Here is a 19,223-nt window from a genome sequence, read left to right as displayed (position 1 = left end):
AAGATTTATATTTGAGAATCTTTGAGTAAAGATTTGACCATGAGAAAGTTCAGTAAAGCAAATATTAAGCATAAACCATCATCCTCTTGTATAGCTAAAACATAATGAAATTTAAAATACAAAAAGTGAAAAGTGGCCTTCATCTCTTTAAATTTAAATGTTAATGTCTTGGCAATTATAAAATTGAATATTCAGAGTATTTATTAGTAATTTTGTTAGTAATTGTAACCATCTTTAATGTAGGGGTTTTAAATTTTCTTTCAGGTTTTTGTTGTCATTGTTTTTTGTTGTTTGGGTCTTTTTGGTCTGAATTGGCTTTTGGCAGGGGGAAAGGTAGTTGCTGTAAGAAGTAAATAAGCATTTAGCATTTACTTCTCTAGAACAGTGGTTTGACAGGTACTTGGCTGTAGTCTGTCTTTTTTTCTATTAGTTTTTTACTGAAAATATTTTCCTAAAAGTATAGCTTATTATAACCCCATCATGCATGTTAGATCTAGTGTTGTAATATCAGAGAATTCTGGTAGTGATTCTTGGGTTTTTGATGGTGGTTTCCTCCTGCAGGATCCTAACACAATTCACATTACCCTTGTATTTCTCTTTTATGGGTTGGAATGCTTATTGCTGTAGAATAACTCAAGGCAGTATTGTAGCTATGCCTTTTCTTCTTTTTTTTTTTTCATGCAGTCACAGGAGATTTTTGGATTTGACTATAAATTAATGTAGTGGTTGTGGATTCTCCAGGGTTTTCAGGAAAGGACAGTTAGTTGTTGAAACTTGGAAGTTTGTGTCTTCATTTTCAAAGGATATTTGTTTTGTTTTTTAATATTGCTTTGAGAAACAAAGTAGGCATTTAATCCTTGTTATTCAGATTTTTGTTATTTTTAATAAAGTTGGATAATGAATCTTAGCAATATAAAAACTGTCTAGTCTGCAGCTCTGCAAATTGCAGATTTGAAGCCAGTCTGACCTGCAGACCCTGGTGGTGCCACTGAACCTCTCAATGAATGAATGTGGAAAAGGGATAGCAGTTACTGTAGGACATGTGTAGGAATGAAGGAACGGTCTAGAGGGGTGTCCTCACTAAATCTCCACACAAGCTTCTGGCTCTACTCCCAATACTCTTCTAGTTTACAGTATTTAAAATGAGTAGTTGAACAGGCTCAACTTCAATTTCACATGGGAATGGCATTTAATCACATTGTAATAATTTGGGGCTTGGATCTTCTGAACTAGTTTAGAAAACCCAATAGAAGTTTCTACAGTTTTGCACCAGATTCATTGTGGTCATTGCATTTGATTTGATCAGAAGAAATCTGTTTTATGTTTGTAGTGGATGAGTTAGTGGTTTCTGTCCTGAATGTGTTCTGCTTATTTTTTTATTCCTTCCTTGTCTTCTGACTGTTGTTTTCAATGTTTTAGAGAACATGTAGTATAAAAATAATGAGAATAGATTCATGAGCAGATTTCTTCTCTGAAGAGAGAAAACTGCTCTCTATAAATTTGTTACATTTGTTTTCTTTCCTTCTTTAGAGTGCTGAAAAAGCACCAGCTGCATCAATAGGCATGAAACTAAAGCAGCAGCTGCACCCCATGGCCAGGATGACACAAGGCAGTGTACTACCCAGTCTTAAACTGGTTGCTGTTTGTGTCTGTGGCTGGTGTCCTTTTTAAATTTTATTTGTTTAAAAGCTGTCTCACTGCTCACTTGGACATTCATGCTGGGCTCTAAAGAACCCTGAATTTTATAGAGAACAGCACTGTTCTCTGTAATAGTTGTGATGCAGGAAGGGCAACAAGGTTCAGAAGTGACAAGGAAACTAAAGAAGACATGTCAAGCAAGAGTTGTAGAACATAGGTGCAGGAAAATAGGGTTTAAATCCTTTTAAGGTGTTGAAAGTATGTAACTAGAAGAGTTAAACACAAATTAAATATTTCATAATTGTATGGTTGATTTTTTGGTCATGATTGAAGATCTTTTGTCTCTAGCTAGATACTGCCGATAGATTTTGTGGTTTTTTTGCATTGAGTGTGACAGAATTAATGAGTGGCTAAAAGGAATCAAAAAGAATGTATTATGCAGTGCTCTGGAAACTGGGATCATTTTGGTGTGGAGTTGCTTAAAAATTAATAAATTACTTTATTAATTTTATTAAATTATAATAATTATGTGAGATAATGTAAATTAGATAATATAAATTATTATGTTATAATTTATTAAAAATTAATAAATTAATGGTCATTAGGAATATATTTTCTCTGAAAGACAATATGTCCTTAAGGGATGCAAGTTCTGCTCTTGTGCTCTTGCTTTGTGGAGCTCTGTTGAATAGACTTCTGTCGAAGCCACTGCTCCATACCATGGCTTGTCCTCTTGAGCAAAAGATGCTGAAGAAATAGCTACTTTGCACCCTTGCAGAGAATAGAGAGGGTGTCTGTAAGAAAATCTGGGAAGTCACTGCCTGCCAGTGATGCTGATTAAAAAATATCACAATGCACTTGAGAAATTATTAGTCTCTTATGGATTAGATGAAAAGGAAGAATCTGTGCTGTGGTCAGCTTTCCACATTTTTTCAGACCTTGCAACAGAAGAGAGTAACTAAGCTATAACAAAAAAGGTGGCTGCAGAAAGAAGTAGGGACAGCTGTGAAAAAATAAATTCTTAAAATGTGTTTTGTTGGAAGACTTGAGATAAGTAATAAATCTTCAGATTTTAAAATGCTATTCCCCAATTCTGTGGTGTCTTGACAGATTATTCGTCTGCTTATCAGAAGACAACTATTTTTATAACTGTTTTTATCACTTGTTACTATTTGTGGGTAAGAGTTTTCAGTGAAATATTTCACCTATTTTAGAAGAGTTCTTTTGGAAGTTCCTATCCTGCTATATGGCTCTGCATACTTTTTTCTCTCCTGGATTAGGAAAAAAAAATCAAACCTGTTATGTATTTGTTTACAGAACTGTGGATTTTTTTCTGAATTATTAATTAAAAAGTCTTGAAATGACTTAGCAAAAGGCTTTTAACTATTTCAGCCTACTCATTGAAGTGATTACATTTCTTTATCAACTTGAGAAATCTAGTTTGTGAAGCATTTTAATAGATACTTTAATCAGTTTTAGCCATTTCTCTGGAAATGTTTTTATCAAGGTTATGTTAGTTGAGGTTTGCTAATTTTGCCTGAAAAGGCAGGTGAAAATATTTAAACTGGTGTCCAATTAATATGCTACTAGTTCACTGTTGCCAGTGCTGGGGAGATTTTCATAACTTACATAATTTAGCAAACAACTTCTATCAAACTGGAAGGTAAGAAATTATGGAGTCTCATGATTACTTTGCACCGTAGACTTACACTGATAAATAAGATGGACTTCGGATATGAAAGTTTGAAACCAGCTTGTTTAGTAAAGATGTTGCTCAAATTGCCATGACTTTATTACCCCTCCTTTTTGTTATCTGGTAGATGCAAATTGACTCTTACAACCCCAGCTTTTCCCCCATCTTGTTGCAACTGCTAAATAGTTCATGTGTTCTCCCTGCTCTCTCTTAGACCTCCAGGGACATTTGCTGGATGAAACAAAAAGCAAAGTCAGAATGGTAGAAGACAGTGTTGCCAGGGGATTTGCAATTACAATAATACTGGTTTTTGCCTGTTGGTATGGTTCTGGAATGCATCATCATTTTTGAAGTTCATGTGGTCTCACTAATCCACTTGTTCTCTCTTAGCTCTTCTGATCCTGTAATATACTTTCTGTGGTGCTGTTCTGTGTTGTATATATCTTTGGAAATCCAAAAATATTACCACCTCCCCTTTTTAGCCATGACTTTGGAATGGAGACTATTCAGTTCCTATGCAGAGAAAGCAGGCTTCAGTCTGCAGCATTTTAGACAGAGTCGGATTATATGATAGTTCATATAACCACAGCCACTGCTGAGAGACAGGTATTAGTCTGAGGTTTGTGTGTAGCTGGTAACCTGATTGTCTGAGCAAATCCACTTAAAGGTTTTGCTTTGCAAAGTGACCTGCAGTAACCTGTTAGGTGCAGATTGCTGTAACCTTGCCAACCTGACTTCCTTTGGTAAGAAGTAGATGTGAAGCCTATTACCCATCCAGTTTTTGAGAAGGGTGGAGGGTTACATTTTTCCTATCTTGGTGCCTTGTCCTTTTGCAGATTTTGCTATTTATTGTTTTGTTTCTCCTTTTCAGTGTTTGACTACAGCTATAGAGATTACATCCTGTCCTGGTATGGGCAACTCAGCAGAGATGAGGGGCAGCTGTACCAGCTGCTCTCTGAAGACTTTTGGGAGATTGCCAAGCAGCTGCGACAGAGGCTGAGTCACATTGATGTAGTTAAAGTTGTCTGCAATGATGTAGTGAAAGCTTTACTCTCACACTTCTGTGACCTTAAAGGAGCCAATGCCAGGTAAAAACAAAACTGCAGTTTATTGGAATTTTCTGCTTCTCTCTTACAGATGTGCTGAATCAAAGTGATGAATACTGTGTGTAATGCTTTTGTAGGAAACTGATAAAATAGTTCAAGCTTATTACTAGTTTTAGAGATCAAGCTGGCTTCAGGATGTAAGGAAACATTTGGACTCCTTTTTCTAAGAGTTTGGATTCACTACTCTTTTCAGTGTAATCCATGAATTCTTTGATCACAGTAGGAGGTGGTCTGCGTGAGCAGTTCGTACACTGTGAACATGCAATGGAAAGAAGGGCTACTGTCAGTGCAGTCAACAGACAGAAGATAGTTATTTGCACCTTTCCCAGAATAGCACCAGGAGTAATTCCATTCAGTTTTCCATTTCTTCTAACCCTGGGAGGCAAAGACTTGTGATTTCTGTAGGTGGTCTGTCCTGAAGTAACAAGATTTTTCTAGTAGAAAAATTGTTGACTGTATTTTCTTTCTCTGCTTAAGTTATCTTGCTAATTTCACAAATTTCCTCTTTGGCAAGGATCTTTTTGTCCACTTGAAAAAGCCCCAAACACTAGAGTTACAACCAAATTGTAATTGCAAATAGGAAATCATAGCCTATACAGCTCCCACATCTGAATACACAATTCGCCTAATTGTGCATGGAATTTGGTCTTGTATCTGCATTTTGGTTATTCTAATTGGAATATGCTTTGGTCATTCAGATTTAGACTGTACATTTTATTGTGTGAAGTTGTTTACCTACAGTTAGATGCGTGTATTTTTGACACTCCATCAGACAAAAAAGAACAGTTGTGTTCTGTAAGTGATCAATCTATTACCATTGACACTTCTTTCTCTTCTGTATTAGAAGACATGGCTAATGTATTTGTGGTAGATCCTAGCTAATTCTTATGTAAGCTAATTCATAAAGTAAGGACAGTAAAGGGTGGTTACGTTCAAGAAAATAAGAAATTGAGGTGTATGTACTTTTCAGAAGATCTTGCAGTGGGTTCTAGGTACTACTTTCTTTTAGCTCTGCAATGAAGTAGAAATCTCTTAGATAAAACTCCTAAGGGTGCTCTGATTTTTAAGTATCATGCTTGCAGTTGTCCTTGATTAGAATAAAGTGTTTGCTTTTGGGAAGAATTTGGTTTGAACAGCTAAAGAATGAGGAAGTTTATTTGCTTTGTTGTTTGTTTCTGTTTTTTTTTAAAATCAGAATGTTTTCCTATTTGAAGCTGGAGATGTAGGACCTAGAATTGCAGAATGATTAAGTATTATTAATGCTGATTGTTGGTGAGGTTTCTTATCTGCTGAGAATTACGACCACTTCATCTGGTCTCTGTTGGATTGTTATTTCCACTGTGTAGAACTAAAATAAATTCTTTTGGTTGTTTTCTGGTTAACTTTTTCACTTGGAAGTAATAAATGAAACTTAAATCTGGATAACAGAGGCAGTATTAATATGGGAATGAAAAAAGTCTTATCAAGAGTTAGTGAAATAGCAGGTTAGGAAAAAACCAAACAAACCAACCAAACAGCTCTAACTGAACAATTTGTAGAGGCTGGAACTGGACTCAGTGACTGTTTTTTGCAGACTGCAAGGCTATGAATTCACAAGGAGAAAGTTCTGATTTTCATGTGCTTGACAGATCAGCAACATGATGCTGAATGATGCATGTAAAGCTCTAGACCATCCTCATGCTGCTCATCCAAATTTGTTTGAAAAGTCCAGGGAGCTGTATGGAAATTGCACAGGGCTGACCATTTCTTAGCAGATGGACAGACAGCTTAGATGCTATGTACAGACTATTGCAAAGTCAGAAGAAGGGTGACATTGTGCTCATACACTACTGATGGAATTTGTGCTGCTGAATGATGTGAGCATGCATGCAATAAACCTGAAAGCACAGCAAATATTCCAATAGTGTTTTCTATTTAAGAGAATTTGTAGTTTTAGCAAGAATTTGACTTTTGTACAAATTGCCTACTGCTATGGCATTTACTGTGCTAGAACATGCTGACATTTTAAGCTATAGACTGAGAACTAAGAAGTATGCTTCTTCTAGCTTGGAAGCCTTTAATTATCTTCTATATTGTTGTCCTGGTTTTCAACTGAGATAGAATTAATTTTCTTCCTAGTAGCTGATATGGTGCTGTATTATGGATTTAGGTTGAGAATAATGTTGATAGCACTGGTCTTCTAGTTGTTCTTAAGCAGTGTTATGCTATGTCAAGGACTTTAGCTTCTCATACTGCCTGCCAGTGAGGAAGCTGAGGGGGTGGGCAACACAAGAAGCTGGGCAGTGACATAGCCAGGACAGCAGACCCCAGCTGGCCAAAGGGATATTCTATACCAAATGGTGTCATGTTCAATGTATAAATTAGGTGAAAAGATGCTGGGAGATGCTGCTTGGGAGCTGGCTGGGCCATCAGTAAGCAGGTGTTGAGCATCACTTGTTTTATATATTCTAATTCTATTATTAATCATTATTATTATTTATTTTCCTGCCTTTTCTGTTCTATTGAATTTTCTTTGTGTCAAGTCATAGAATGGTTTGAATTGGAAGAGACCTTAAAAGTTATCTAGTTCCAAACCCCTGCTGTGGGAAGGGACACTTTTCATTAGACCAGATTGTTCAATGCCCCATCCAACTTGGCCTTGAACAGTTCCAGGGATGGGGCATCCATGACTTTTCTGGGAAATCTGTTTCAGGGCCTCATCAGAAGAATTTCTTCCTAATATTTAATCTAAACCATCTCAGTCTGAAGCCATTGCCCCTTGTCCTGTCACTATAGGCTCTTGTAAATGGTCTCTCTTCACCTTTCTTTTTGGCTCCCTTCAAGTACCTGAAGGCTGCAATTATGTCACCCCACAGTCAGGAATTTTACCTTTTTTTCTTATTCTCTTCTTTATCCCACTGTGGGAGGGTGAGGGAGTGAGTGAAAATCTATGTGGTGTTCAACTGTCTACTGGGTTGAATCACTGTTGAATTACCACAGTTCAAACAAAAAATTTCATCTTCCTAAGGTAGGGAATCCTGATCTGCTTGCTTTTTGTTAGTATTTTAAAGAGAGTAGTAAATGTAAATTTGCACTCACATTTCCTTCTGTGTCTCATAATGAATCCAGTTAGTTTTGGATGATAAATATAGTGGAACAGAGTCTGTAATTAGTGGGAGGTATCTTTCCTGTTGGGATACCTCTTGAAATGCTCCATTATTTCTGCCACTGAGTTTATACTGCAGCATGATGGCAAAGGGCATTTTGTCTATTGTGTGGCAGCTTATGAAGTTTTAAATGCCTCTAATATTGTCTCTGGAGGGAGTGCCATGTGAGCCAAGTTGTCTTGATTTTCCTATAAAACAGATAAACCACTAGCACAGCAAAAAGGAGTAATCAATGCCTAGGAGGACAGATGTCTTGTTTTTTCAGAGTGAGGTTCATGTGTTTTGTGACTAGGTGCATGCTGGACACTCAAATTTCTTTACTTTTCTGCTTTCACTGATGAACTTCAATCTGTGATTAACCAGGATGTCTGAGGGCTGAAAATAGGCTGAGGTTCTTCAGAATGAGGAAAGGTGCTACAGTCCTGTCTTTTGCTCCTGCTTTCTCTCTGGCTTATGTTAATCATGTCAAAAATCCACCCAGTAATAAACAGCTCAAGGTAAATAGCCAGCAGAGGCCAGAAATGAAGAAAAGTGCTGGGAGACCTTGTCTACCTTCAAAGTATGGGTCAAGGCCAGGTTGGATGGGACTTTGAGCAACCTGATCTAGTGGAAGGTGTCCCTGCCAATGGCGTGGGGTTGGAACTAGATGATCTTTAAGCATCTTCCAACCCAAACTGTTCTATGATTCTTTGGTAACAGGAGAGGCCACTTTCATAGTGGCTTCTTGGGGACAGGGCACTGGGAGAAAGGAACCTTGTAGAGTTAGGTCTGTTTCCTGTTTCTTTATTCTATCCGCTGGCTTTCTTTAACAGCACCTGTCTTTCCTGTGCATACCACACACATCTACGAAGTGAAACAAGGGCATAGACATTTCTAGCCATGGGCAGAACTGTCTGGAGTGACACAGAGCAATGCAAGCTTTAGGCAAGACAGCTCCCAATTTTTTTCATCTTATATGTGTCACTGGGGTGTACTTGGAGGTTCAGTTGGGATTTCAAAGGAAACCATCACTTTTCAGGGAGAAAATTTGTGGCATTTTGAATAATTTAAATGTGAAACCATTTAATATCTAGTATTGGTTTGGTATATAGAAATGAAATATGATTGTTTCCTGTGTCTAGCATTAGCTAGTTTATGAATTTGAGATATGGAGAAAAAGTCAGACCATTTTTAGAAGGCACTGCTCTTTTCCCATGTGCAGGATCAGAAGCACATTTATAACCGGATTAGCCAAGTGCATCCTGCAAGGGTAAAGAGGTTAGTATTCAGCCATTTGTGTTCATAGCAGCTTTTATTCCTTCATTCCTTCATATCTTATTAAAAAGTCTTTGCTTGGTTACTTTAACTAGAATATAAGCAAGTTGAATACTGGCAATACCATTTTATGAAATCAAGTATGGATTGTGAGCTGAGTAAGGTGGAGTATAATGATTGAAATGGTCATGTTGGTATGTGAGTGCAGTGTTGTCTGTGGTGGCAGTGTGCTTCTAAGGGGATGAAATTATCTGATGCCAGGAATCTAGTCTCCCTCTGGTAGCATGACATGTTTGTTTTAAGCTAGAAACAGCTATTCTTCTGGATAAAATGCTCAGTCAGTACCAAAAGGACTTAAGCAAGATGCAGCCAAATAAGAAGTGCCTTTCTGTGAAGCTGTCCACATGAAAGGAAGAGGGAAATCCCTTGCCCTTTCTTTGGGCTAAGAACAACTGCTCTAAATATTTACAGAACTATAAACATTTGATAAATAAAACCCTATTTTTTTCTGGGTGCAGCATAGGCAAAATAAGATTTGCCTGTGTTAGATAAGTAGGTATTATGCAATGGCCAGCAGTGGCCCCACGCAAACCACTCACTCACTGCCCCACCAGCATGCTCAGGGAGATTTGTAAAAGTAAGTGCAGGAACTTGTGGGTTAAAAGTGAGAAAACTTGTGGTTTGAGATAGACAGTTTAATGGGTAAAGCAAAAGCTGCACAAAGAGCAAAACAAGTAATTCATTCACCACCTTCCGTAGGCAGGCAAGTGTTCAGCCATCTCCAGGAGAACAGGGCCCTATCACATGTAATAGTGACTTGGGAAGACAAACACCATGACTCCAAACATCCCCCCCTTCCTCTTTCTTCTCCCAGCTTTACATACTGAGCATGATGCCACATGGCTTGGCATATCCCTTTGGTCAGCTGGAGTTGCCTGTCCTGTCTGTTTCTTTCCAACTCCTTTTGCACTTCCAGCAGTGGGGTGATTCAAGAAGCAGAAAAGGGCCTTGATGCTGTCCAAGTGTTGCTCAGCAATAACAAAACCATCTTTATATTATCAGCCTGTGTTCAGCACAAATCAAAAATATTGTCCAATACCAGACATTGGGAAGAAAATAGCTCCAGAAAAAATTAGCAGAGTAGGCATGTGGGGTTGGAAGGTACTTAATCCTTCTGTCTTGAACCCTCTGACAAACAGTGATTTTGGAGCAAACCCCAGCAAGAAGAGGTCAAATGACACTGGTTTTGTTTTTATTAGTAGTAGTATTTTATTTTTTTCCCTATATCTTTTGGTTTTGAGTGTTCTCTGTCTTTAACCTACAGCTGGGGCACCTTTGACTCCAGAGGCAGAGGAAGAATTGGTTTCTGCAAACATGAATATGTGGTATCGCAGGCTGCTTCTGACCAGTTGTCTACCACACAGCATCTGTTGGTATATCCTGAAGTGTTTTTATGTGTTTTTGTGCCCAGACTTGCAGCATAAGTTATGGCTTAACAAAATGAATGCTTGGGGTCTGCAGGCTGCTACCAGTGCTGATTCTGAACCTATAGTTTTGAGCTCAAGTCTCTTGGAAAGTGTTTTGGGGAAACAGTGTGATAAGATGTTTGGGATTAAAGTTTGTGTGATACATGTTTTGGTAATATTCTTTTTGTTTTCTGTGTGTTATAGACAGGGCAAGGAGAGAAAATAACTCTTAATTTTCTTGGCCCAGGTGAATAACTTGGCATGTATAGGGCATGTATAACTTCATTTTTTTTTTTTGTGATTACAGTGTGTACACCTCCTACAGGTCTTGTTTTTCTTTTATAATTCTATTTGTCAGAAACCAGAAATACTAAGAGCTGGTTACCACAGTCAGCCTCTGGAAAGGTGTATTAGTATGGGATTAGTATGAAGCTGTAGAGGTTTGTTGCAATGGGAACTGCTATGTATGAAAGTGCTAAGAGCAAATTAGTCACAAAAAATGAAGGCATGTTATTAAATTCAACCCATAGCTAGCACCAGGACTAAAGCTCATCATTTGTTTTCATGCTGCAGTGTGGGAAGTTGGGTTTCCTGTTAATGATTGAGTATAACCTTGACACCATAATAAGCATTAAGACATCCTAGTGCTGATGTGGTTATACCACAGTTTGTAAGCCATTCATAAGTTCTTTATCTCTGTTACTAATATGACATGTCAAATGCTATTTCCTGAAAGAGGTAACTGTGGCATGTATAAATGACAGGTTTTATGCACCATAAACATTAGTTGAAATTATTTATTAAACTTATTCATTTATCTTGATAAAATAGTGGCTCTGGAAATTTTGGGTTTGGCTTTATCCACTATTTCTATTTTTGTTGTGCTTTCTGAGGTTTATGTGATATTTTTTTCATTGGTTTGTTTTTGGTTTTTTTTTGAGTGGATACATTTTCCCAGTATATTTGTTATACTGGCTTGTAAAGGTCTCAATTTTTGTTTCTTTTATGTCTTAGAAAACTCATATAGAGCAAATAGTTTTTACTTTGCTGCATTGTCAAGAAGCTTACAGCTCTGAGGGTAATATAGGTGAAGAGATGCAGCCTGCTTGTGGCTGGGGTAGTTCTCAGAGTTGGGTAATGAAAATTTGAAAATGCATGGTGGATGTTGAATATACTGATGACACTTATTTAGAGTTGCACGTGCATTTCAGCTCACAATTGTACTGATTGAGACTTAAATAGAGCTCTGCAAGGCTGTCTCTTGAAAGAGTAAATAAAGAAATATCAAGGCTGAAGGAAACACTTTGTTATCCATCTATCCCTTAAGTAATTTCCTGTAGAGGAATTGTTAATTTTTTACAGACCCATGGTTTTGTTGTTTGGTAGGGGTTTTTTTGTTTGTTTGATGGGTTTGTGTTTTTGGTTTCTTTTTTTTTTTTTTTTTTTTTTGTTGGCTGTTTTTTTTGTGGGGCATGTTTGGTTTTTTTAGGGGGGAGGGTGTGTGTTTGTGTAAATTTGCTTCCTGTCTTAATTTCAAAGCAAACTGACTTATGTTTGTCAAAGGTGCTTTGTGTCAGGTGCATACATCCAACCATAAAAGCCAAATTTTAATACTCCTGAGTCTTTATTATACAGATGGTTACCAGATGGTCCTTGTCAAAAATACGGATATCTAGAGTAGATTCTCAGGAAAAAATTATTTCCATGAGCTTGCTGTATGGGGAAACCTAGAATTCCAGGTGATAGTCTGGTCTTATGAAATGGCCACAGGTCTCCAGCATTCCTGAGAAATGAGGTATTGTTAAAAAAGTGTTGATATTGGCTCAGAGTTGCTTACTTATAGTATGGGAAGGAATTGATGGCACTTTTATAACCCTGGGAATGTTTTAACTGCTTCTCTTCAGGAATACTGCAGCAAATCTGGTCTTCTGCTTTCCTTTATAAAGTGCTGGATGAACAGGAGGTTTGTAAGGGCTAAAGACTTTACACTGATGATGCTCAGTGGGATACACAGGCAGTAAATGCACAAAGCGACCTCCGAGCAAGGATACTTACACTAGGTGTCAGTTTGTTCCCAAAGAAAAGTACAGCTTGGAACAGACTGGTACAAAGGAATTCACTTTGGCAGGTTCTTTCTATTGATCTGTATTTGTACTCTACTTGATCTTCCAGTGCTTTGAGGTGCAACTGAAGGAGATCCCTTTGCTTTCTGGCACTATTTAAAAGTATTGGAGAGTGTTAAAAATTCAGAGAAGGCTTTTCCTAAAATTACAGAAAAGGAATTTGGGCAAGGTTAAGGCTGGTGTTGTAGCTCATGGGGGAGAGAAGATGGATATGATCTCTGTCTATTGTTTTAAATCACTGCAGTCACCTGCACCTTGACAGATGTCTATTGTCACTATTACTTCATTCTTAATTGTTCAAAAAGACACAAATTAATTAAGTTGCCACTTGCCATTATTTGAATATTGTCTAAAGGAGATTAATTGAGCCTGGTTTACAGAGCTTGTATCATGCCTGTTTTGGAACTATTTTCTAGAATGCCACATTTATATTAGTTGACTGCACACAGTTGTGCTCAGAATTTATGGCTAATTGGGCTTTTAAAGCTCTGTCTAAAAATATCTGCACACAGTTTTAGTTCAGTTTTCTGGAATTACTAAGGGACTGTTTGTTTGGAAAATCCAACCACACAGTGCTAGTAACACATATTCAGAATTAGATAGGAAAAGAAATAATGTTTATGTTACTATTTGGGTTATTTAATACTGCTTAGTATCTTTATTGACACTGGAGCAATGTAGCAGCACTCTGCTTTGTGTACATGTATGTGGATTGCACTTAAAATTTCTGCTTTTCCTGTTGGTCTCTGCAAAATGAACAGTGCCACATTCTCACAAAATTGAAGATCTAGATTTTATATTAAGCCTTAAGAATATGCCTGATCAGGACATTTTAGCTCATGCTTCAAGGTAGTAAACTGACATGGATGAGCAGTGGTGTTAATACTTCTCTGATTGCTCATGGCTCTCTTTTTTGATGTGTATCAGTGAAGGGGAAGCCTGGGCTAAAAGGGCAGCTGTTTACTGGCCAGCCCTTTAGTTGACACACAGTATTTCCCTGCAAGCACATCAGTGAGACAAATAGAACTGTAATGCTTCCTGTATGCATGCAAAGGAGGATATAAACCAGTATGTTTTGTCTTATCTGATTTAGCACTGTCATATTGATTTATTCTGTAGTTGTTCAGCTTCTCCCCCAAGCTTCCTCTGCTGCTCTCAGTCTTCCTTTTATTTCTCTTGCCCAGCAGTAATGAATACTTTAGGATTTGTTGAACAGAACTGTTTGGCACTGACAGGCAAGACTTGTTTAGAGTTGAATTTTCTGAAGACTTTGTTTCTCTAGTATTTTTGTAAATACCTTCCCTTTTGCTTTTTAGATCATGTGTAGATATAGTATGGCTAGGAAAACCTGTTCTAGAGAGTCATATCATTTTAGGTAATGGAGACAACTCCAGGAAAAAAATGAAGATTTTCTTGAACAGTCTGTAAACTGGAGAGTAGGCATCTTTGCTCCTCCCTTGCATTTCTGTAGGCAGGAACATATTAGACAAATTAGAAGGGTAAGAACCAAGTATTTGCCTATGTGCTTGTTTATTCTGTTCCATTTTCCATTTGTGTTCTCCTGACTGTGTGTCAGAAAAATCCTGGCATAGGTCCAGCTCAGCAAAGCTGTATGTGTTGGCTCTTGACTGGGAATAAATTTTTTGCAGTAGGGGACAGAGTTCTCTTGCATGGGTGATACTATAGGTACAGTTAATGCTCCAGTGTGTTTGCAGTCCCAAACAGATTGGCATTCCTCAGGAGACTTGTAGATAGATACTGAAGACAAAGAAGGCTAATCTCAGTTCAGTGAAATTTTCTGTGCATTTTGGGTCTGTTTTATGCTGTGAAAGTATATCTTGATCTAATCACTATGCAGGATATCCCAAAAATTAGGTGTCCAAAATAGATGGGTTTGTTTACAGGCCAAAAAGCAGTCACCATTTGCATTCAGTTCAACTCTGTATCATGGCTGGAATAATTTCTAGTGATAATTCCTGTACTTGGCACTGGTGAGGCTGTATCTTGAATCCTGAGTTTAGTTTTAGGCACTTCACTGCAAGAAAGGCATAGAAATGCTGGAGCATGTCCAGAGGAGGGCAATAACGCTGGAGAAGGGTCTAGACGACCAGCCTTATGAGGAGAGGCTGAGGGAGCTGGGGGTGTTTAGTCTGGAGAAGAGTAGGCTCAGGGGAAACTTTATTACTCTACTGAGAGAACTGCCTGAAAGTAGGTTGTAGCCAAGTGGGGGTCTATGTCCTTTCCCAGGTAACAACCAACAGGATAAGAGGAAATGGCCTCAAACTGTGCCAGGGGAGGCTTACATTATTAGGAAAGAACTCTTTACTGAAAAGATGCTCACATATTGGAACAGGCTGTCCAGGGAAGTGTTAAAAATCCATGTAGATGTGACACTTAAGGACATGGTTTAATGGTGGACTTGATGATCTGAAAGGGCTTTTTCAACCTTAATTATTCTGTGTTCACTGTGAGTCATCCTGTTTGCCAGCATTTTTGTGTACGCTTCTGGCTGTGTTTCTAAGTGGCTGACTTTGGGTGCACCAACCTGTCTGGATGACTTTACTTCCACAATAATAGGTGGCTGTAGGTAAATGACCCAGACTTTCTGTCAGTAATCTGCCTAGGCCTTGTCTGGGTTTGGATAAATAATGAATGCCTTTAAGGAAGAACATGACAGATATTTTGATGTGGTGTAGAGGGGGCTGCAGCGAGGCTGGAGTATGCAAGAAGAGTAGCAATACACTGAGGAAAATAGCTATGTATGCATCTGCCACTGAGAAAAGGTCCTACCAGAACAAGATAAACAGCTTTCTGAGCTCAGTCAGCTGCACCACCTGGACTAGTTTATATAATGAAGATTACATGTCATCTTCATAAACCACTACTCCTCAGAAAAAAGTATTTATATCCAGGATGTTCCAAGGGACTTGTTTTGAAATTTGTCATACCTATAACAATTGAAACACCTTTCATGATCTGTGTTTGCAAACAAAACATCTGATTTGTGATTGAGTTAAAGGCGTTAGTTAAATCAAACCCAAATGTCATCTTTACATTTGTTTTTCTGTAAATTGTAAAACCAATTTTAGTCTCATTAAGATGAATTATCATATTACTAGAATAAAATCAGAGTTAATGTTACTACTCAAACATATTTTCATGCTCCTGAGCTGTCACTATTGGCCGTATAGTGGCATATAACTGAAAACATTTTGTTTGACTATATACAGTTCTTGGTCACTTTTTCCACAAACAGAGGCAGTGGGCTTAGAGTAACTCTGTAACAGTCAGTTGAGTAGGACAGCAACCTAACCTAACCAGGATGGCAGCCTCCAGCTCTGGGAAGAAAGCAGATGTTATGGAAAATACGAGCAGGTACCTACATGACAGATACAAGCCTTTGTAGCACCTTAAAGCTTTCTACTGACGACAAGTCTTAGCTGCCTTTGTAAATTACTGTGGTGCCTCTCAGGTGACACTCTGTCTGGAACCACTGGCTTGGTCAACTTGTTGTTAAAATGGATTGGAGCACATCAGGCAAGTGGCCATAAAAGAACTGCTAGGATACCTTGTCCCTGCTTCTACAGCTGTTTCTGTATAAAGAAAAGGTACAGCTGTGACCTGCACTAAGGAGTTCAGTCAAGCGTGTTCTGAAAAGTCTAGACAAACATTGACACCTGCAAGGAGATAAAGTAGATAGTGTTGGTAACAGAATCAAGGTGAGGGAGATTTGCTCCCTGTTTCTTTCAGAGATGTCATCCAAAGACTTGTTTGTGAAGAGTCTGAACAACACGGTGTGCATCATGGGCTTACTCATCCAGCAGCATGTTGCTGTGCATGTTCAGCACAGCACCCACCTGGCGTTCATGCTGCAGCATTTTATCAATTAGCGATTGATGATCATAGGTGACTTCTGATACAAGTGGTATGTAAGTTCTCTCCTTTTTATTTTTTCCCTCTAGGCAGGAAGATCCACCGAGACCTTTTTTGCTGCACTCGTGCTTGAGGAGCTCTGATGAAGAAGTAAGATTTCTGCAAAAATGTTCTCAAGTTCTGGTGTATTGTCTCCTACCCTCAAAGGATGTCCAGTCTGTCAGCTTGCGCATAGTCCTTGCAGAAATACTTGCAACAAAAGGTAGATCAAAGATAAGAGATGATTAACCATTTGTACATGTGCAGTAGTAGCAATTACAAAGTTTGTAATGTATAAGTCTTGATGCTCTGCTTTTATATTCTGAAATTTAATTTCTGTGATAGCCAGTAAGACACTATATTCACAAAATCAAGCATATATGTACTTAACTCTCATGATCTGATGCCAGCTGTTTATCACATTTCAGGATAAAACACAATTTGTCCTTTCTTATTCTGTTTTTTCATAAAGGAATAATTTGAAGCTTTCCTTGGCATTATTTATAGTGATTATATGAATAATTCTGGCTTTTTATATTACATTCAGATGAGTAACCACATCCTTAAATCTGTGGATCCTATAACTGAATCATTATATTATATTTAATTCATTATTTTACACTTTGATTTATGCAGTGTAGTTTTTTTAAATTGAGGGATTTCTATTTTGCTTTTATCAGCTACACTTTTTATAAATACAGTACGCATTTTTTTGTCACCGTCAAATTCAGAAATTATGAAGTCCCAAGTATATTGCACAATTCAGTTTACTTTCATTTATACTGGCTAGTGTTGTAGCCAGAACACACAGCATAAAGAATGAAAACACTTGGAATTTTCCAACTAGAGCTTAGCTTTGTCAATATACCTTAATTTCTGTAATAGAATAACCAGTTTTATCAAGAAAGTATCTGCAATCTCAAATGCACTGTGTGGTCCAGAAGGCTGGTTCTGGATTTTTGATGTTTATAAACTTGGATATTTATTTTTGCCTTTTATCTTCAGTTTTTGTTTGCAAGACAGAAGATATTCTTCAACATAAGGATTTTGTTTTAAAATATTTTTTCTCTCCAGTACTGAAACCAGTGGTGGAACTGCTGAGTGATCCAGATTACATTAACCGAATGCTACTCAGCCAGCTGGAGTACAGAGAACAGATGAATGAGCATCAGAAGAAAGACTACACATATGCTCCTTCTTATGAGGAGTTCATCAAGCTCATTAACAGCAGCTCTGATGTTGAGTTCCTGAAACAACTGAGGTATTTAATGTTTCACTGTAGCTCATTCAAAACTAAACATGCTTCTTTTCCAGCCCATTACTTAGACTTGAATGAATTGTGATTTTTCTTTTTAAATTTAATTTTAGATTTCTTTTTGTTTGGCAAAGCAGAGATAGTAAGGATGATAAGCTACAACATTTGTTAGATCTCTAATGTAATCAGCATTTTAGCTCAGTGGCAGAAAATGCATAAAAATTCTGCTTAGTAGTATACTGGAGATTGTACTGTTGAAAGGGATAAATGTTTGAAATGTATGAAAGGCATACTGAACTCTTCTTTGCAACTTCCCTCTGTGGAATTAGATTAAATATCTTGAATTTCCATTCGTGTGGATGGTTTTCTCCTCATTATCTTTATGAATTACGACTGGCCAGGGTGGTCTGGTGACTGTGAGCTATAGTGATCTTAGGGACACTGAGCATCCAGAACAGCTTGCTGTGATTCTATGGCATGGAAAGAAGGGGTTTGAGTTTCCAGCACATTATACCCACTGGATGAGAGGTTTTCCTGGACTATTGCAGGGAGGTGTTTCCCAATTGCATCCTTCTTAACCATGCCAATGAACTCTACGGAGCTTGTTAAAAACAGAAAAAACATCACTGAGCTCCTACATATCACAAGTTTGTTTGATGGATGTTTGCCTGTTTTCTAATGCAAGTAGCATCTGCACCCTTTCATACTAATTTCACTCCCTGTCTCATCTCTTTCCTTGTATCTCTCTCTCTTAAGATGGGATATTGCCTGCATCTCAAGCTTGCTTGCCCGAGAATCAGTTGTTTATGCTTGCCTTATCTTTACAGCTGTTTCTTCCCTGATTTCTGATTTATGTGAAAGGATAAGGAACAACTGACTGGGAAGTGGAGAACAGAGATAACTGCTGTTATAGAATCTCCATAGATGTCCTTGAGTTAGTTTTGTTAAGCAGAGCAAAGCTTTGGAGGACCCCTGAAACCATTTCTGGAGTGTTTGTCCTAAGCTCTTACCACCAGAACTGGTAGTTTTTCCCCTTCCCAACTCCCACTGTTGCTGCAGGCCAGCTTTTTCTCTTTCCAAATGGCTACAGAAACATCTGAAATACACGTGCATTTTGATGACTTTTGGTGAATTCCATGTCATCTCTTGTGACCCTGTACTTCTGTTAGGCTCGGCCTGATCAGGCCAAGAGATGACTTACTGGGATGGAGTGTGCGGGCTGCACGAATAACGTCATCCTTTCTCTGGTGCTTGTCTTTGATTCTGAAACCACTTGCATTTCTGGGATAGGAAAATACATTTAGGTGATGGTGAAATGATTCTGTTGCTTGGCTACTTATTGTTCATCTGCTGTAAAATTTGCTTTTTGCTCTAGGACAGTGCGCCTTTACTGAGAGCAGAAATTAGTCTATATTAGACTCTGCCTAAAACCTAATTGATGTATTTATTAGCATAATCACACTAATGGATCTGTTTGTTTCAAAAGAAATCAAACTATTATGTTGTTGTTGTTGTTCAAGCACATTAATGCTCAGTGTGTTCTCTCTTTAGCTCATAGGTCACTTTAAATTGTGTTCTTTAATACCAGAGAGCAGATCTGCTCTATGAAATAATGTGGTTTTGGCTGCAC

At 38.0% G+C, this 19,223-nt stretch overlaps 2 protein-coding genes across 2 annotated transcripts in view; one reads left to right on the top strand and one right to left on the bottom strand.

The window, feature by feature from the left end:
* Positions 1–19,223, bottom strand: part of LRP2BP (LRP2 binding protein) — a 96,100-nt gene that overhangs the window by 16,331 nt on the left and 60,546 nt on the right. The window contains exon 7 of the mRNA XM_085578716.1: positions 1–19,223. This exon is cut by the window's left edge and continues 16,331 nt beyond it; it is cut by the window's right edge and continues 16,166 nt beyond it. The gene's annotated coding sequence lies outside the window, so the exon portion shown is untranslated.
* SNX25 (sorting nexin 25) overlaps positions 1–19,223 on the top strand; it is an 82,599-nt gene that overhangs the window by 15,575 nt on the left and 47,801 nt on the right. Inside the window, exons 3-5 of the mRNA XM_021541976.4 lie at positions 4,203–4,419; positions 16,389–16,561; positions 17,413–17,599. Of these exons, the coding sequence (XP_021397651.2) occupies positions 4,203–4,419; positions 16,389–16,561; positions 17,413–17,599 (577 nt within the window). The remainder of the gene's footprint in view (positions 1–4,202; positions 4,420–16,388; positions 16,562–17,412; positions 17,600–19,223) is intronic.

This window comes from Lonchura striata, chromosome 4, assembly GCF_050655825.1.
Source record: "Lonchura striata isolate lonStrDom1 chromosome 4, ASM5065582v1, whole genome shotgun sequence".
Taxonomy (NCBI): domain Eukaryota; kingdom Metazoa; phylum Chordata; class Aves; order Passeriformes; family Estrildidae; genus Lonchura; species Lonchura striata.
This window is presented reverse-complemented; position numbering and strand designations above follow the sequence as displayed.